This window comes from Pagrus major, chromosome 23, assembly GCF_040436345.1.
Source record: "Pagrus major chromosome 23, Pma_NU_1.0".
Classification (NCBI taxonomy): Eukaryota; Metazoa; Chordata; class Actinopteri; order Spariformes; family Sparidae; genus Pagrus; species Pagrus major.
The window spans coordinates 6,503,356-6,524,087 of NC_133237.1; the positions used below are offsets into that span (position 1 = coordinate 6,503,356).

Consider the following 20,732-nt stretch of genomic DNA (forward strand, 5'->3'; position numbering starts at 1 on the left):
CTCATCCCTTCTTACCTCCAGCTGTGAGCCCATTGCTATCTTTAAGAAATGCTCTCAGGTCGCCTTGAGAGGCCCCCATTGCCCCTTCCAGGGAAGCCCCCCTGGCCTTCACTGGAGGCTGCCTGGTAGGGACAGGCAGCTCAGAGTCGACTTCCAGAGGGGAGGCCAGGCGGTGTGTATCCATGAGGGCGGAGAAGCGTCTTCGGGCCCCAGACGGAGGGCTGGAGTCACTCTCAGTGAAGGAGGACTCGGAGCAAGACAGACGCTTCCTGAAAAACAAGGCAGTCTTGCTTTAGTATGAATTTCTTCTCAATCATTCTGTTCATGAACATTAAACACACTGAAACGATCTGGCTAGATAAATACTTCTATGGACACAATCATTTTTGTTGACTGCACTCACATCTCGGGCGAGCCAGTCCTCCAGCTCTTGTCCCTGAGGGTGAGGCTACCCAGGCTTTCTCTCTTGGCCACTCGATCCTCCCTGGGGACCTTGTGCTCCCGTAGAGTCACGCCATGGGGTTTATGCTCCAGCTGCGACAGATGCTCCATACTGCTGTACACCTGCAGGTCCACACAACAAGACAGTCAGCATCGTATTGTTATGTAAACTGAGGAATAACCATTGCAGTTTCACTGATTTGAATATAAGCAATGTAGATTAAAAAAAAGAAGAGTTTTAATGTGACCTTGCTGAAGCGAGGGGAGCAGGATGAGAAGCGATGTATCTCCACAGGCTCGTCGTCATTGGTATCGTCCTCATCGTATGACTGCACATGATGGTAGCGCTCAGATCGGGCTGGTGAGGAAAGGTAACAAGATATCAAGGCTTTACAAAAGGTTACAGTGAACAGTGGCATTAGCTTTCTACTGCTCTCACTTATCCTACTAACACACATTATTAGCTAGTGACATCGGCCCACATGAGACAAAAGCAGCCACTGTGAACCGGGAACTGAACCGAGTTAATCAGCTCAAGCTTAATTGACGCATTCAAGTCTAAAAAAGCGCATCACACTATAAACAGCCTTTCTACAGTTACAGTAGCTGAGCTAGTTTCATCAATAATATGTCCTCAGCTCAAAGGATCTGTGGTCCATGCCTTGAACCCCCACAGGCAGACTTACTGTCAAAATAACTGGTGTCTTCCTCAGACTCCAGGTGAGGAACAAATTCTGCCTTCTGTCTCAGAAGGCTGTTCCAGTTCACCTCGGTGAAGAATGAGTGCTGCTTCACTTCAAAAGCACCACCTACAAGGCAGAGGGAGGCAGGGGGAGAGGGTGAGAGGGGGAAACAGACAGAGACAGGTAATAACTGCAGCCCTGAAGCAGGCAGAGGCACTGTGACCCTGACAGAAGTTGACTTATTTGGGTAAACTGAACCGGAGAGCCAACAGGCAGCATGACAGTTTGTAATCTAGGTCAGTGATTCCCAACCAGAGGTGAATGTACCCAACGGGGTCTTTCTGCAGATGCCACGGGCTACATGGAGTAGTTCAGCTAATTTGAAATATAGAAATTACAACTGAACTAAAAAATATATATCCGCAATCAGCTGCAACACCTGAACACCACATTTTGACACACATTAAGATTGGGACTGCATGAAAACTAGTCAGCAAGAGAGCAGAGAAGTCTAAACAGTTCAACGGCTGAAATAATGAGCCAAGAGTGATGGATAAATAGTTAGTTAGCTAAAAGTAATGGTTGACACTTCAAGCTTGTGCTCGTAAAACAATAATGACCAAATTATTGTGACAATACAGTTAATATCTTAACTGGTAATGACATAAATCCTTTCAAATCAATTCAAATGCAAACATTAGGAACACAACTGGTGGTTTTGATGAAGGGGATACTTGAGTTTATTTGACTGGGCTGTGGGGGTTTGTCTAAAGAAATACAACAGAGACCAGGAATATAAATGAAGAGTGACTGTGACTTGAGGTTAGAATCCGCTGACTGAGGTGACTGACCTGTGCCCAGTCGAACCAGTGGGTTTGTCTGCAGAAGGGAGGAGATCAGGTGCTGGGCATCAACAGGGAGAGCCTCGTCCCCCTCCGGCCACACTATGTCATCTACCAGGTACAGAAGAGAGCGAGAGGGAGGAGGACACAAGGCAAAATGATGGGTTTATGTATCGGCGATAGCGTGTATGTTGAAACCGTCTATCCAAGTTTGATCCCTCACCTGTGATGACCTGTCCGAACAGCTCCTCAGGTGTGTCTCCAAAGAACGGCACACAGCCCACCAGGAACTCATACAGGATGATGCCCATAGCCCACCAGTCCACTGGCTTCCCATACCCTTGACGAAGAATAACCTCTGGGGCGATGTACTCAGGGGTTCCACACACCTGAAGGAAAAAAAACAACACTTAAATATTTAGATTTTTTATCACTCCAGATTCCAGTCCAGATTATTCTACACCAGCTAGTCATACCAGTTTATTTAGTACAGCCTGTCGTGCTAAGTGGCAGAAAGTTGACCCTGAGTGGGAGACACGTGTGCATGGAGCATCTATGCCTAGCTAAGCAGCTCACTTCAGAGATGCCAAGACAAGATGAAAGCCCCGGTGAGGGTTTTCATGTGCAGATGGGTATGCGCTGAATGCTAACAGATTTCTGGCCGCCAAAATGCACGCACAAGAAATAATGAGGCTCGGATTCAAAGCGCGAGCGCTGCATGAAAGGCTGGAGAAAATAAACCTCACGTAAAAAGAGGAATGATTATAATAACTGAGGAAATACTGGCCTATTGTTGTGCCAACTGTTATCGGTCTCATTTTTTCACGCTTCAGATATCTCTGGCACACAATGATATGGAATATATTTGCATAGAGATGAAGACATCAAAGGGCGTTTCACATTTAAACTTTACTTGGATCATGCTGGAGCTGAGGAGTGTGCACTGCAACAAGGCCAGGAGGACACAATTCACAGCTACACTCACTCCCTGCTTGTATCACATTTAATTAAATAATCTAATTAAAAGTGCAAATAAATTCAAATGGCTTCATTAAATCGTCTCTGTGAAATTTGGCTCTGGCTGCTTGTGCGAGTTACTTCAAGTCATTTGCATGTTGTCTTTGTTATACCTGTTTATCCAGGAACTCCCGAGTATCCTTCTCTATGTGTCCTTCATACAGGTTGGTGGTCAGACTCATCAGACCCATCTTAGACAAGCCGAAGTCTGTGAGCTTGATGTGGCCCATTGAGGTGATCAGGAGGCTGAGAAAACAGACACAGCAGAGTTAAATTCAAGCTACACAAGCAATGCCATATCATTTTTATTATTGAGAACTACAGTAGATCCGTCTTACTTGTCGGGCTTGAGGTCACGGTGCACGATACCGTAGTTGTGTAAGTACTCCAGTGCGAGGACGGTCTCTGCGAAGTACATGCGCGCCATTTCCACAGGCAGAGCCCCGATGTTCTTCAGCAGAGTGGCACAGTCTCCACCTGACAGCAGAATTCATTATTCGATTAGTCCTGCTGCTGACATTAGCAATTACCATGAATGTCTCCCGGTGCCTCTTGTCCAAGACCATTTTAGTTTCCACTTAGGCCGATGAGCAACACTCACGATAGAACGCAATCATGCAATGATGACTGTGCTTTGAGTCATTCTGCACAGTATAATCGAGGATGTGCACTGTTCACTGGGTTATTCACATCAGACCATTTACCTGTGGCATGGCCCTTCAATAGGACAGCAGTAATGGCCCTGCATTTAGTCCACGGACTATTCAAAGCACTTTACAACACCCATTCACACACAGCGCTTTCTATCCACAGCGCCTATTTCTATGGAAAAGTCATCAGAAGCAATTTGGGGTTCCGTATCGTCCCCAAAGATATTTCCACGTGACGCTGGGGGATCGGACCACTAACCCTCTGATTAGTGGACGAGCTGCTCCCACTGCTGCAGGGACTCTTCTCACGGCAGACATTTTGACTTGTCAAAGCAGGAGAAGGGTGACCAATAACATTAACGATGGCTCCACTCTATTACGTGCCCCAGTAAGCCATGTCAGTGAGTGAACACGCACAACACCACCTAAATGGAGTACGGCCATCATTAATGTTATAAATTCCACCAGTGCTTCTTCAGCCCTGACGAGGCAAAATGTCTGCTGTGAAAGTGATCTACAGCTGCCCCCAGTAGCAGTGCTATTTTTTTTTGGCCCTAGGACTGACTGTTGATCTGTCGACGCATCACTCCTGACTGAAATATCTCAACAATCACCGGATGGAGTACGATTTCCTTCAGGATGAATCATATTAACTTTGGTGATCCCTTAACTTTTCATCTAGCGCCACCATCAGGTCAAAATTCCCATTGGTTCAATTGGTTTATGACTAAACTGATGACATTTCTATAAGCCTTAGCTGCACTTTGTGCGAAGTGCTTATTAGCAGTTGTTAGCATGCTAAAACACTAAACTAAGATGATGATGATTGTAGTGGATCAAACACAAGAATATGAGACAAGTTCTTTTATTAAAATGTGATGCTTTAATCTAAAGGCAGCACACAGACGTACACAGACCCAACAGCAAGATTGGCAATCTGACAAACATATTTTTCCCACTAGACCTCCTCCAGTGCCACCTACACACACCTACACACACAGATATTCTTACCTTCCACATACTCCATGACCATGCAGAGGTGCCGACGGGTTTCGAAGGAACAGAACATGGAGACGACGAAGGGATTCTCTGCGAAGGTCAGGATGTCTCTTTCCACGAAGGCCTGCTGGATTTGGTTCCTCAGGATCAGGTTCTGCTTATTGATCTTCTTCATGGCGAATCGCTGGCGAGTGTCCAGATGCCGCACCAGGTACACAGCGCTGGCACACACACACACACATCACCACATTATTTTTCACTTCATGACCTCTGTTTTACTCTGTGCCCAGGCCGGACTTACAGATGTAACAATGAATCACTTCCATTTCAACACATCCTCATTAGTGGAGTGATTATCTCTACTCACCCGTACGCTCCATTACTGATCAGCTTGATGGTCTGGAAGTCTGCTTCTCCTGGTGGTTTCATTGCTCTGATCTTACCCTGTCGATCAAAGATCACCAAAGTGTGAAATCACCAAACCAACATGGCTGCTTCAAACGACTCGTTCTACACATTAATAAATCATTAACAGCCTGTTGTCTCATTACTCTCATGTCAAGAAAAATCCCATTTTCTTTTGTCACTGTAATTTTGGTGATGCACTTTTTTTTTTTTTTTTGTCCAAGTAGCTTATTTCTTGCAGTTGGAGGTTTGCCTAATGCCAGAGGCAGAGGCAATTTAAAGAGGGGTATCCTGTTTTTTGTACCTCAGCATAAATTATCTAAATTAGATAGATAAAAGCATGTGTGCCAAGACATTAGCAGATGAGGCATACATTTGCAGTGGGAGCAGCAAGGACTTTGGCAGGGCAGACTTTACAACTAAGCACATTAAGAAAAAGGGTGGATGACTGTGGGGAAGGTTTAAGACCATCTCACGTCTCACCTCTGTCGAGTCGTCTGTTTCAGGTGTCAGCGGGCCCTCGCTGTCGTAACTGTCCAGGTTGACCATCTCTGATGACAAAAACATGTTGGTCTGAATCAGCTGTCATTTACTTTCTAGCAATCTGTACGTTGCACAACCTTTCTCTTTCTCACCTTCAATAGGGTCTCTGGTCAGCCCCAGCTGGCTGATGATGTAACGAGGAATGTCCGTTTTCATGAGGTGACCCTCCTTGGCGTGGTCCTCCGCTGCCTCCAGCAGATGGTAGAACTCCTCTGGGTTAAACTCCTGGAAACCAGAGCATGATGTCACCAGGTGGAAAGATTTGAAGCTGCTCCATTAACATGAAATTAATGTCATTCAATTAGACTCTGTGGGATGATTGAATCTTTGTTTGAGAAATTGCTTCCAATGATACGGAGTAATGCCAGCGTGGCTGCTTTTAGCAGTCGTTTCATGAATCACTGCCTCTGGAGCAGCTCCAGGATTTGTTTCTGGAAGACGCCATCACTGCAGTTTGTGCTGTTCAGCCTGAGGAGAGACTGAATTTTGTTTTAGCACTGACGTATCACTGAAATGTCCCTTTTACAAGGTAACTGATCTGTTCGAGGTAAGTTCAGCAACAGAAGTACAGAAAATGCTAGAAATACAGTGAGTTCCTCAGGAGAGCTCGAGCATGGCGCCCGCCCTCTTTCCAGGACAAAAGTCATGCGGTTATATTTGTGCCATAACTGACATTTTAAGCACAAAAATTATTCTATGCACACACATAAATGATGTCTTGTCGATAAATTATCATAACACAAATAATAATTTAAAGGAGCTGTAGGATGTAAGAATTCTAGTTTAAAACATTCAAGAACGAACTGCAATTATCAACAGAGTGTGAAGAAAAAAGAGCGTTGACATGTCAAAGACGTCTGTCTATTGTGATATATTAGTGATGTCTATTGAAGTTAGCATTCTAACCAGCTAGCCTTTGCCCGTCCTTTCTCATAACACCACTTTGTAGCTCAAGTGGCAATAACAAGTCCAATCAAACAAAGATTGTCTATTGAGTAGCTGGTTACATTTGAACATTGACTATCCATTTGGCTGGTGCACCCTGAGATGAGGAGTGTGCATTTGAATTTGTTGGTAAAACTTTGTTTCCATCTCTAAAGAATGCAGCTGAGGTCTAACTTATGAGTGTAGACTTTAACATGTGTAGGTGTGGAGGTGATTAGTCCTTTACATATTCGCATCGGGCTGTATTTGCTAAGCTACGCTCACTTTTGAGTGATCCCAACAAACCTGAAGGATTTGATTTGCGTCCCTCTCATAACTACACCATGCCCACATATTTCAATATATCACAAAATATGTCACAGTGCAGAATACATCCCTCTAACTTCCATTTCACCATGACTTTAAGTCTGCCTACACACTTGCTCAAGCTGACAGAGTGTTTCCACTGAGCCACAGTTTCATCCAGCTGGAGAGCCGGAGTCGAAAATATCTGATTGTTCTTTTGGTTGTTTTGTTCATCTTATTGTTTTGTCTCCAGTCCTCTGGCTAGTAATGAAACAAAAAGTATTTTTTGAGTGATATTAACTTGCATGCTTGCAAAACATTTTTCTCAGAAATGAGGCACATCTATGACACAACAGTCCATAGAGGTCAGGGTTTCATCCCCTACACCAGACTGCAACTTCTGGCTGCTGGTCCAAACCTGGTTCTTAACGATGCCAAAAAGATTTAACGATGGAACACAGACGCTGTAATGCAGCGATATGTAGAAAACGAGGGTGCGAGTCCATCGATGAATCGATTCTCCATGTCACAGTCTTAACTGTCACTCATAATCAGTGTGGCATGACTCATTGAGTGGGACACAAGACTGTTACGGAACACAAAAACAACCAGCTACACACACAAACACACACATCGGCATCCTCTAACTTTAAATGACACTGTGGTCACGCTCTGTCTGAGTCAGACTGGAAGGCGGCCCAGCAGCGGGAAGGGGGGCTGCTGGCTGCCTGGTATTAGTTGTACTGAGGCAAATTTTAATCTAAATGCAAATGTCATCACCATCCAGACAGACTGGACCTTTACTTCACTGTTAGCGTCTGTTGATTCCCTACCCCCGCTGTGTAACACATCAGAGTGCTTAAATGCTTATAATGGGCTAACAAATGAGTATCTGTGCTCATGTTTATTTAGAGAAAATCAATTTGTCTTAAGTCACAAGAGTCGTGAACCATGAAATGTTCTTGCGATGAATGGCGGGGCTGGATGACGGGTAAATACTGAAGAGTGTGTGTGTTATCTTACCAGACACTCCAGAAGCCTGGCAGGTCTGGAGATGATGATGAGAAGCTTCTTGGCCAACTCTATGACGAAGGCTACTTCAGAGCTCTCCGAACGCTCGTAGGCCTGATGGAGACAGACAGACAGACAAAGAAGTAGGGACAGGGAAGATTAGCATTCACAACGTTTATATTATTATAAAATCCCCATTACAACACTAATGTACAGACATAGCACTGCACACATTTAAACGAGAGACAAAGGACAGATGGAGTAACAGAGGCAGAGCTACTGTTTCAAAGGCTGTGAGAAATGAATATCTGATCATAAAAAACACAGCAGATACAATCAAACCAAAACCAGGCGACCCAGAGGAATCACAGTGATCTAATCAAGCTGCCAAAATGGGGTTGTGATGAAATTCAATGATACCTGTTATCTGCTCCGGGCACAATTAGCCTCCATTTACTGCAGCAATTTCAATTATGTTTCTCACCAAAGTCACCCAGAGTTTGAATGAAATTAAAAACAGCGTTAGATAGATGTGTTTGTTCCTGTGTTTTAGTCATGGATCATTTCATAGAGGTTGCCTCACAAGCACTCTCCAAAACAATTACATCAAAGCACATCACAGCTGCCTGTCATTCATTTAAAAGTAATTTCTATCCATGATGAATATCATTTCAATATTCATTCAATGTTTTTGGGCTCCACCAACTACATCAGGAAAAATGTCTGGCTGTTAGCTGCTACATGCTATGCTAGCTACTACCCTAGCTAGTTGCTTACTTTCTGCTGTTAAAGGCTGTGCAGGTAGTGCATGGTGGGATTTTCGATATATGAAAAACTGCTGCTGTTGCTGAAAATGCAGTTCCTTTGTGCACTTAGAATTAATAAACATTAAATTTGCTCGGGAAAGTGCAGATATTGGTTATAATTCTCTGCAGGTTCATCAGTACAAGCAAATACTGTTACATTACACAGTCATTTTTCCATAATTGCTGCCATGGATACATTTAAGTCAGTACCAAAAGAGGCACTGAGGTTTGACACCAAGAGTAAACCCACCGTGACATCACCAATTGGTTTGTGGACTACCGTGTTAAAGCCTCGAGTTTGGCATTACAGCCGTCGCAATCTTGGTTTTTTTTGGAGCCAGAAGTGACCATATTAGGGCAAGAGGGACGAGCTGGGGAAGATATCCTGATACCTGAACCAGAGGATACACCGTGGTGGCGACCTGTCAATCACAAGGTAGCCACGCCCTGAAGCCTAGCCTGCTTTATCGTCTATTTTACTCTAAATGGGACAATAATTTACAATTGAACATCATGCTGTTGAAACTCATTAGGAAACTGTTGACTGAGGTAATAAATCAAGTGAGAAGAAGGGTCATTTTTTCGTAAGCTTACATACAAACTCCAGTGGAGTCGCCCCCTGCTGGCCATTAGAAAGCAGGTTAAAGGCACTTCCACATTGGCTTCACTTTTTACTCCCAGAAGCTCCATCTATTATTTGTACAGTCAACTTTCGACACCCAGTTATTAGCGCTTACTAAGAGCAGTCAGAGCTCTTCATTGGGTTTTACGCAAGTTTTACTTCATATCTTCTCTCACTCACATCATTGAGAAGCTTCTCCAGGTTCTCCTGCAGCTCAAAGAAGTAGACAGAAGTGATGAGGCCCTCGCGGGCTTTGGCCAGGCAGTCTCTGGAAAGCTCAGCGATCTGGTGGTGGATAAAGCTGAGGACTCCATCAGCCAGCGGAAGAACGTTTTCAGGAGAGAAAGCCTGGATGAACTCAGCCAGCCTCCCCTCCATCTGTGCTGTGGCCTGGTGGAGAAAAAAACGTAGGTAGCATTAGAGAACAGGAGTGGTGAGAATGGAGAGCGGAACAGAAGTGTCAGTGATTAAGTTTAGAAAAGATTGAATTTCTTTACAAGACCCAGAGGTATGTGACAGAAAGTTCAGAAAGCAATTTCTTTTGTGGTTCTGACGGAGCGGCTCTGCTGCTGCACTGAATTCAATACAATGTCATTTTTTTTCCATTTGCCTCGTGTGAGAACATAAGAGCCCAAAGAGCTTTTACCTCAGATGAACTCCAAACTATAATGCCCAATTTCCTAAGATGTGATTTTTATCGCTGTAGAAAGCTTTCAGCCCGTTTCCTCTAGATACCAACATGCCAAGAGTGAAGGGAGGGGGAGAAAGCAATGAGGAAATGTCTTTTCTTCAACTGTTCATAGCTGTGGCAGTGTTCAGTGAATGAACTTAATATACTCTCTGACAGGGCGAACTTATCGCCACTTGGCAGCGTCACATAATCTTGTTTGCTACAGTTTAGCATCCCCCACGGCTCCTTTTTTAACTGTGTTCGGATGTATGATATCAAACATTCGTATACACAAATCTCTCAACATGTTCAATCATAAATTATATCCCTTTTTATTTCTCTGATATTTGAGTTCTGACTTAATAGGATTAGATAGTTATTATAGCATGAAAGATTGAATTCTCTGTGGGCTGAAGGATTTGCTCACAGTTGCGTGTATTTTTATGGAATATGGTGTTTATTATGCAGCAGCTTTGTATGTGTGTGTCTCACCTTTGGGAAGCGTTCTTTGTACACATGGTTCATCATCACTATCTCATTATCGTAGCAGGAGGAGGAACGTCCCGGGCTGGGGAGGATGAAACAGAAAAACATGGAATACAGTCGGAAAGATTTGTCTTTCCCACCCAGAATCAGCTCAGTTACATTCAGTGTTCAGTCTGATAAAGAACATGTTTAAACTGGGCTTAAGGTTCGATTGGCACTTAAAGGTCGTGTGTAGAATTTAGTGGCATCTGCAGATTGCAACCAACTGAATTCCCCTCGCTTCACACTCCCCTACAGGGAATCAAAAAAAGCAAAAAAATTAAAGAATGCAAAAAAGCCGAAAAATGCAGGTAGGAGGAGGCCCTGCTCCGTCCGTAAATATAAAAGGCTCATTCTAAGGTAACAAAAGCACAACGATTCTCGATACTGGACCTTTAAAATGATCCAATAAAAAGAGAAAGTTAGTACTTTATGTGTATTAAGTGAGACGATGTGAAGTAAAAAATAACACATTCCTCCTCTTTAAAAAGGGAAATTTGAAGTCAAGACCTGGCTCAGTTCATTACACTCAGGGGTGTTCTGCTACAACCTTGATAGTTTGGTATTACCAATATCTTAAGGTAGCTAATGTTGGCTAACAATGTCAGCTAGATGTTGCTTTAAAGCTTTACTGACATTACTGAGTGAATTTGTTGGCCCTTTTTTCCTCATAAATGTCACTTAAAGTGATAGTTTGGGTCTTTTCATGTAGGGTTGCACGAGGTACTCATCCCTAGTCAGTATATTATCTGCAGTAGACGACCGTCAGTTCTCCCCTGTGTGGAGAAGCAGCACGTAGCACTGACGGGGAAGCTTTGTACTGCTAAATGGTACCAACAGCAAAACGTATTGTTTTAGCTACCTAACAGAAATGTATTTCCGTTTGTAGTAAGCTATATTTCCAACAATTTTGGTGCTTTACATCGCCGTCAGTGTGAGGCAGGCACAGCTGCACTTGTGCGTAAGAGTACAGACATTGAGGGAATGCAGTCCCAAAGGAAAGGGCCGTCTGACGGCTATGTAAAGTACCAAAAATGTTCAAAATATAGCTCAAAATATAGCTCATACAACCCCACATCAAAAGACCCGAACTATCACCTTAAGCTCACTTCAAGCGAAGTTAAGTAACAGTAACAGTTTTATATATTATTTAAAATAGAAGTGCAATGAATTTTCTGAACATATAATGGCGACTACATGAAATGTTACCTTGAGTAAACTTGTGGATTTCTCTGGGTTTGAACATTGTTGGAATCATTTGGGATAACACAACTCAACAAATAAAGGTCTGCTAGTTTTTTTTTGACATTTTAAAGCAGAAATGTTACATATTATATCTTTAAGACCCTATTCAAACTGAACATAGTTCATACATTTTGGCTTTGACAGAACAATTCAAGAGGTTATATAAAAGCAATAACAAGATCAACCAGGGGTTGCCCCTGTAAATCTGCTTTGAAAGCGTGCTTTTAAAAAGAGGATAGTGCTCCTGGGCAGCTGAAGCGGCTGGTTAATCTCATGGGTGCTGCTGTCGCTGACCTGAGACTGCGGGAGCGTGGGCGCATGTGGGGAGAGCAGCGGCCCCCGTCATCATCCGTGATGCTCTCCGTGCTGCCAAAGTGCTTGGATAAGAAGTGGAGCTCATCCATGGTGGGCTGGAAGGGCAGCTGGTGCAGTCGCTCCTGTGAAGAGCTGGACGACTGGAGTGAGAGACGAGGAAGAGGAAGAGGAAGAGGAGGGGAGGCAAGAGCAAAGGGTGGAAGAGGAAGAGGAAGCGGACGAGGGTGGGGTGAGGATTAGGAGGATGAGGGAGGCAGAGAGAGGTTGGCAGATGAGGAAGAGAAACAAGAATATTAGAGTGGGTGGAGTTGGACGGATCAGAACGAATTTAAAAAATCATGACAACAAACTCATATGAGGTGCAGCAACATCAACTATCAGCCATATTTAAGTGCTTCTAACTGTGGGATCATAAGTAAAGCAACTGTTGGATCATTAATACAGTATTTGCAGACTAAAGCTGTCAATCCTTGTGGACACACTGAGAATTGAAATGTTAACATAGTTGTCTGATGAGCCTCGAGGCAGATCCATGAACCTCGCCTCACCTCCTCATTTGCCCTCATCTAAGCAGTGAGACTCCTCCACTCAGTTTGCTAACCGAAACGTCGATCACTGATCAATCACTGGTGACACACTAATTGAAAACACTCAGGGTGGATGGAACAAGCTTGGAGACTCTATCTATTTCCAGTTGAAGTTTCTCATTGCTGTAGTGTTTTGACTGTGACTGTGGGACATCTTTTTACTTTCTGTAATTTGTGTAAAATGTTTTTTACTTTGAATGGAGCAGTGAAGTGAGGAGCAGACAGAGAACAGAGAGGCGAGCTGGAGGAAGCACTGGGCCCCACAGCTCAGTCTGATTCATAAAGTCAGAGCATTGATTCCAGGGAAACATCGTTTTGTTTCTAATGATAGTCAATGGCTAAATTTAGCCTGAGATAAATGACTGTGGGACAGAATGTGCTCCGTCTCATGCCAGCTTCTCCGCTCTATGCCACATTTCTCATGTCCCTCTCATCCCACCGGCCTGGCGCTCATTACTTTGCCCTCCTGTCCTCCTCTCTACATCAACAGCCCTCCATCCACAGCCAGATGGAGAGAAGGAACCAGGCCTCTGTTACGCATTGAACACACACCGAAAGACGCAAGGTAAAGAAATAGAAGTGACAAAGTGCTGAGGATGGATAAAGTTTAAATTCTTTTGTGTTTGTGTTTTTTGTGTGAGAGATTTTACTCAACAATTAAAACTCCCGTGCTATTTCAACTGTTCATCACCTAATTTTAGCTTACTATTTCAGATGTTTGGCCACAATTTATCCAAAAAAGAAGTACACCTCATTGAGAACTGTCGATTCGTGTGATGGGAAGGGAGTGATTATTTACCGTTGAACTGGGAGTGTTAGTGCCGTATCCAGACGAGGGCAAAGATGCTAAAGACCATCGTCGTCCGTCCGCTCTGCAGAGAAACAAATGTCACTAAAAAGCCCAATATTATACATACATTTTGTCAAAAAAATCATACTGAAATACCAGTGGTTATTTTTATTACCTGTGAAACAATAAATTTGACTGTATGACAAAACCCTGACAGGCTATTTTCACACTCTACGTATCTCAATTTCACTTTAACTAAAATAATGTCATTCAGCAGCAGACCAACGACTTGTCCCAGGGGCCTTCCTCAGAGAAGAAAGCACAGAGGACTCATTCATTGTGCTTCTGTATGCCTCGATCGCACAGTGACAGGCAGGCAGACGTATTTGATAAATGAGGACAGAGGATTTACAGGAACACCGGCCTCCCAGAGCCCCCACTCCCAACACTGTGTCTGACTGAGGAGAAACAGAGCTAAATAACAGTCTTATTGGCCTTTTTCAACTACATCGCTGTCTATAGAAGCATTGAGTGGAGTCTCACCCTTCTTATTGCATACATACTAAAGCCAGACCATTATTTTAGACCCACATTCTACTGCCGTCACTGTGGCTTCCTTAATTATGGTATAAGGGCCTTAAAAAAGCCACAAGAACATTAACTTTCCAAAGGCCTGGCCCACAGTCAATGTTCCAGTTCAACCCAAAGGTGTTGGTATAGAAATAAAGTAGTCTCTACGTGCTACACAACTGCTGACTACAAGATTTGTGGATTATCTTGAGTAATTGATAATGATTTCTGGTTTTTCAACCGTAATTTTTTTGCCGCTTTAAGCACCACAAGCTAAGTGCCATCTAGTTCCATTATATTAGAGCGAAGGCAGACAGATTTTTGATTTGGGGGTGAACTGCTCCTTCAAACCACAAAAAAACCAGCCCCAGAACACAAGGTTATGCGCATATTTACAATATATTATGCAAACTAAAAACCCTCTACTATAAACTCACAGATGCACACATTCATGGCCACCCGTCAACACACCCAGTGTCATTAGAGCGGCGTGAATAAACACGGAGGCCCTGTGAATGTAATGGCTCGGCCCTGTCATACATGAGTCAGCCTGTTACACTGCGAGGACCTGCGGGTGCAGCGGGAGGCTCCCTGCTCCCCGGGATGTGCGAGACCTCTCACAACAACAGATCCACACCTCGTCTGCTCTCTGATGCTCACTTGCTCGCTCATCCTTTGTCTCACGCTGACTTCACTTCTGTCTGCCCGCCTGTCTTTCTCCCCTCTTCTGTCTCACTTTCTGTCTCACTCATAAACTGGCACAGAAACAAGTGAGAGCAAACACATATGATCACACTCAGTAAATGCATTGATGTAAATATGAGACCTTCTGGAGGAGGCAAATGAGAAGTGTGCCGGGTTGCTGGGGGAGAAGTTTCGCGGGCTGTCCAGAGGGCTGCTGCCTGCTGGGACAACAAGACAAGCAGGGGGTGACATGGGAGATGGAGACACAAAGGTGGGAAAAGATGTGATAAAAGTAATCAGACACTTTTAATCTGTGGCTAAATGAATACAGGAAAACGAAGCACACTTTAAACCTTCTTACCCATCTTTTCCTCAGTGAAAGCTGACTCTGATTATTTGGATCATGACAATAATGTGACATTCATAATAACTGTGTAGGGTTTGGGGATATTATGAAGGCCTTTCATTTATTTTCAGACTGATAAATGCTTTGTACCCTCAGCGTTTTATTTATCCAGCCTTGTTCCGTGGATAGTTATCTGGGTGTGTTGATTAATGGACTGTGAGATTTGATTGGGGGCTTTTTCATGGACGAATTAATCAAGCCAGCTAATTTGGGGGCAGCCCAAGCAGACACCGTGTAAAATCTACACAATCCCTTTGTCTGTCAGGCTCCACAGTTTTGGGGGTCAGAGAAGCTGTTTACCCCTCTGCTCTGCCATGTGTGTATGTAGCTGAGCCCCGCCCTCGGAAACACAGACATGCACCCCTTACAGCAGCCCCAGAGCAGAGGAGAGAGATGGGCACAGCGATGAGGAGTCTGTGTAGATACAGGCACTGCTTCACACTTCTACTGGGTCATGAGTGGTCACTGAGAGGGATTGCTTTTTAGTCTATACATTTATTTAGGAGAATCCTGCACAGTATACCTAAACTGTTTGTTTTTTGTTTTTTTAAATATGCTGATCCAAATATTTTGGAATTGACGTAAATATTAAAATCAGCCTGTCTGCCATCAACAAATGAACAAGACAAGGTCACAGCTGAGGTGTGATGTGTTACCAAACATACCAAGGTGTCCAGGGAGAGGAAGAGGGGAGTGTGGGCGAGGCAGCGTGGGAGATGTGGTGGTCAGGATCAGACTCTTCCTGTTGCTTGTACGACAACTATAAGACAGAGAGAGAGAGGGATACATGTAAACATGAGAGCATCTACTGTGTCGAAGTTACCACAGCAGAGTTGTGCTTGTGTCTTGTGTCTCTGGGCTTGTTGCTACACATTATCATGTGCATACTGCGGATGCATGTGTAGGTGCAGAAGAAGCAGGCACGCGCAAACACATGGATCATTGCCGGAGCACAACAGCGATAAGGAGAATTCAATTTCCTCAGTCATCCATCCCTGTCTGCCTCCTCTCAGAAGATAAGAAATGAGCGGGGAGAGTGTGGAACAAGATGAGAGAGTGGCAAAGTTAGAGAGAACAGTAGCAGCAGGAAAGGGAGAAAAAAAGAAAGGATGGAGATCGTTCCCAGAAAAGAAATATTGCAGAAACATCCACTTTTCCCTTCTTTTAAGTTTTGGGAGCTTAATAGCAGTCATTACCACAATGAGTCACCTCAAATCTGCCTGTGGAGTCCATACACATTCAGATCGCACATGGTATTATTGGCTCTAACTCGCACTCAATTAGGTAGTAAACAGAGCAAGCTTTTTATAGGCGCCCCTTTATTTTTGTTGGACTACTTACACTGCAAGGGCACAATTTAATTCAAAGGCTTTTTTTTAAACATGTGCAGCACAATGTGCTTTGGATTCCTGGGTAGTTATGAGGGGCATAAATAAATGTGAATACTAACAACTAGGAACAAAGAGAACAAACAAAAATTCAAACGGCATCTCATCTTTACTGTCAGACGAGGAGTATGGTTAGTCCCCCCCCCCCCCCCCCCTCCACTTTCAGCCCCCTAGCACGTGGGTTCACATGTGAGCATGACGCACCACCTCTACACACACACATACACATACACACACACACCATACACTTTCATTGACATTTGCACTTTCGAGACGTGAGCTGAATGAGATGGGATCAACACAGCGAGCTGAAGACACACACTGGCAGAGATACTGTGAGATGGATGGAGGGGGAGACACTGACTGTTAAATAGAAATACTAACAACATAGCAGCGTGTTCCACTTCACATCTGGATGTGAATCATTTATCAACTAATTGATTTCAGGATGGATCTCATAAGGAATGCTAAGACAGAAAATAATCTTAATTACTAATATTGCAAAATAAACAATAATTATAACAAAATAATTTGGAAAAAGAAAATCAAGGCCGTGCTCAGTAGAAGAATTTCAACACAACATGCTGCAGCTTCACTTGTACAAATCTCTCTTCCTCACACCCACACTGTTCCCATAGATGTAGATCGACTCAGACGGTTTGTGACGATGTGTTAACACCTGACCTCGTTACTTGCTGAACGGCATATTCCTCCTTGACAAACTGTCAATCAGAAAATCTAAGAAATCTTTCATTCGAGCATTGTAGGGGAGTAGCACAAAGCTACTATCTGTGCCTGCACTTGATTAACTTGATTTTATCTGTCAATGGAGCTACATACTGTATGTACGCACCATATATATATACAGGGGCGCCCCCAGACTTTTTTTCATGGGGAGGCCACTGAAAATGTTGGGGTGGCCACCAAATGGTGGGACCAGGCAAAATAAACAAAATAATGCGTTACCCACGTGCATGAATTAATTGACCTACCCTACCTTTAAAAAAAGGGGGAAAAAAAAAAAATCTAGTCTAAATAAAATCTGTGTCTGTAAATGGCCTAGGCGTCAATGACAACTGAAAAACTAGAAGGTGTGTATAAAATGAGACGATGTCTAGATCAATGAAAGGTTTAAATCATAGGACTACTAAAAAATGAGAAATCTTTCCCCAAAAAAGGCACAATAGGCTCCTATGACCAATCCCTGTCTAACTTCAGTTTATCAGTTCCCCTCAGCTGTCAAGTGGTGCACGGTGCCAGACCTCGAAGTTAAATCAGACCACGAATCACACCTGTGACACATCAGTCGAGCTTTATCCTGCACTGAGAAAACAAATCTGGTGCAAACTGATAAAAGTTTAAAGGCTGAACCTCGCTGAATATTTGAGTCGTGAGCGTGATACCATCTGCTTCACAATGGTTTCAGCCTCTAGACTATTTGTTTACATTTTGGCAAATCTGCATCATGAAAAGTCAAGCTGACACAAACATTTCCTGTTCACACTGGATTGACCACATCGCCCAGATAACGGAAACCTTTTTCTCTTTTTCGTATTAGTAGACATTGACAGTCTTTCCATCACTGTCAAGAGTGTGTTAGCTGTGTGTGTGTGTGTGTGTGTGTGTCTGTGTGTGTGTGTTCGTATCTGCACATATGCAAATGATGTATTTATATTTGTTTACAGCCCTACTGCATTGTCTCCTAGCTGACTGGAGAAAAGAAAACAGCTCCCGTCCCACTAAGAGACATCTGACAGTTGATTGAACCAATCACGCCTGGCTTTTTCAGCCCTTCTCCTGCTGATCTGCTGTCGTAGAGAGCTGCATGTCTGCGTGTCTGAGGGCGTGGCTCGGCTACATACACACAAGGCAGAGCAGAGAGGTAAACACCACTGATTGAGCTTGTGAATAAACAATCTAATAAATGAAATTTCATTTTGTTTTGCTACTGAAAATATTATAATGAGGTCACAAAACAGCACCATCTCATTTATCAGTTTTCATTATCTTAACTCCACACAGGATGTCCTGATCGATCAGATCTTTAAGTTGCCTTATGGATATTGATCGCAAATGCCAATAGGCTGGATTTAATGTGCAGATCCGGTAGCTGCTATTGTGCCATTTCAGACTTTCTAAACTGGATCAATGATATCCTGACATTGTTTTATAACCTTCAATCTTTTTCTCTGATGCTGCAATAATCTCACTCTCTCCCGGTGATACCAATCAACTCAACGGGGGCATGTGTGTGTGTGTGTGTGTGTGTGTGTGTGTATGTCTTAGTGTGTACGTTTCAACATAGCTTCACTGGTTTTCATTACTTCTGTAATTGTGTCTTCAGAGTAAAGAGAAAGACGGGGCAACAAACCAAACAGAGCAGCAGGACTATTCTTGGTTAATGGATTCTCAGTGCTGCAGGAAATCAATGGAAGCTGGGTATAAACACACCGAAACACACAACGCGCAGCCTTGACTTTCCATGTACAGCTTGGGAATAAAACACCGACAGTATTCGGTTGCTATGTGTAAAACACGTAGACGCTTTCTACAGTGTGTTTACTTCAGCAAGCATATGCAGCCGCTGATGGAAAAGTCAAAAATTCTGAGCGATGCCCGGGGCCCTGTTTCTTGCTCGATGGTCATTCAAGATCAAGAGAGGGGCGGAGGGGGAGGGAGAGATGCACTCCACTGCACTCAGAAAATCTGGATTCTACCGGCTGTTGCCAGGGGCTGGAGAGAGGGATGGAGGTGTGGAGGATGAGAGAGGAGATGTGCAGCGAGATAGGGGTGTTAGCTGGTACAATCGTGACATGAAAGCCAGATGAGTGAAAAGCAAATGTTTAGGGAACCGGGGCGACTCCAAACTCGGTAGAACGAAACTTGAAACTAAAGAAAGATCAAAACAAGAATTAGAGATGCAGGTTGAACAGGCTTTGTGCTGCTCATCACCCGCACAGGCGCAAGGTAAACATGACCCAGTTTTTTTTTTACCATCACACACACACACACACACACACACACACATAAGTATATTCACGCTGCACAAACACGACAGAATGCATAAACAGAGCACACGAGGGAATATTGTTCATTGTAAGCTCAAGCGGATGATACAGAGGGGAGAAGCACGGCTCTAACAAAGCCAGACAAACAGGAGCCTTCATCCTCTGCATGTTCATCCTCCTCCCTCTACTCAAGAGCAGAGGGACCATTAATATTGATCAAACCAAACCGCCCGTTCATATGAAACCACACAAAAGTATGTGATACACTAAGTCAAATGAAAGCAGATCTGAGAATTAGAGGAGGAGAGAATGGATTAAACACGGAGCCAGATAAGAGAGAGAAAGTAAAAAGCAAGAGCACTTCAAAGAGAGGAGAGAGGTGGAGGGTGAGAAGGAGGAAGGAGCTGCTGATGAGAGGTCGAGGCAGACTGGTGTGTTTACCTCCACAACACGAGGAGAGCAGTAAATGAATGAGAAGTGGCGAGAAGAAATAATAGGAGTGAACACATGATGTGTTGGTGGAAAAGATGAAAAAGATGATTTAGGGAAGGGGAGACGGAGGAGAAAGGGACGTAAAAAAACAAGAAATATCAAATTTTCTTTCATTTTATGTTCTTGGTTAGAAGCCTACACTAATGAAGTGTGCACCAGGCCTTTCTTTGCTTCACTGTGTACACATAAAGTTTTATAACAGCACGAAAAAGACTTGAGGATTTTATTAACGGAACAAAAAACAGGGAATTTAGTTGGCGTCTACAACCCTGGAGGGAACAGGAGAGGAGGGAGCCGCGGTCACATGACGGCTTGTTGCTATGCAGCGCGCGGCAAGGAGGCTTCTGATAACGCCGACCGGGGACCACAGCGAAGGAGAAACAGGCCTCAATTGAGATGTCATTCAAGTTCATTGTTCGAGGGCGGAGGCAGAGAGAGAGTGGGGGGGGGAGGGGGAATGATTTTGTAATGGGGACACAAAGTGAAATGTCAAAGAAATCATCTGGCAGCAGGTAAAGGAAGGCGGTGGGAGAGTAAAATAACTTATTAAACCACAGGCAGAGTGACATTCAATAACAGAAATGTCACAGGTTTCATCCCCGCAAGAATAACCAGTCATCCCCTCAAATGACTGACATGAATTATGCAAAAAATGAAGAAAAAAAACCCCCAAAAAACAAAACAGAATGAGACAGGAGAACAGATCGATGGGTGAATCTCTATGAGTGGAAGTAGCAGCAGTAGAGCGAGAGAGAATCACTCAGAGGCAAGTGAACCGTGAACGCACCGCAACAACAATAACC

At 43.8% G+C, this 20,732-nt stretch overlaps 1 protein-coding gene across 1 annotated transcript in view; it reads right to left on the reverse strand.

Annotated features, from left to right (window-relative positions):
• mast1b (microtubule associated serine/threonine kinase 1b) overlaps nt 1-20,732 on the reverse strand; it is a 41,781-nt gene that overhangs the window by 3,764 nt on the left and 17,285 nt on the right. Inside the window, exons 3-21 of the mRNA XM_073494078.1 lie at nt 15,707-15,801; nt 14,778-14,853; nt 13,391-13,463; nt 11,984-12,144; nt 10,412-10,487; nt 9,430-9,639; nt 7,834-7,935; nt 5,673-5,805; nt 5,521-5,588; nt 5,000-5,076; nt 4,645-4,853; nt 3,322-3,460; nt 3,097-3,229; nt 2,190-2,355; nt 1,976-2,077; nt 1,128-1,250; nt 690-799; nt 404-564; nt 16-269 (exon numbers count right to left, since the gene is read on the reverse strand). Of these exons, the coding sequence (XP_073350179.1) occupies nt 16-269; nt 404-564; nt 690-799; nt 1,128-1,250; nt 1,976-2,077; nt 2,190-2,355; nt 3,097-3,229; nt 3,322-3,460; nt 4,645-4,853; nt 5,000-5,076; nt 5,521-5,588; nt 5,673-5,805; nt 7,834-7,935; nt 9,430-9,639; nt 10,412-10,487; nt 11,984-12,144; nt 13,391-13,463; nt 14,778-14,853; nt 15,707-15,801 (2,468 nt within the window). The remainder of the gene's footprint in view (nt 1-15; nt 270-403; nt 565-689; nt 800-1,127; nt 1,251-1,975; nt 2,078-2,189; nt 2,356-3,096; nt 3,230-3,321; nt 3,461-4,644; nt 4,854-4,999; nt 5,077-5,520; nt 5,589-5,672; nt 5,806-7,833; nt 7,936-9,429; nt 9,640-10,411; nt 10,488-11,983; nt 12,145-13,390; nt 13,464-14,777; nt 14,854-15,706; nt 15,802-20,732) is intronic.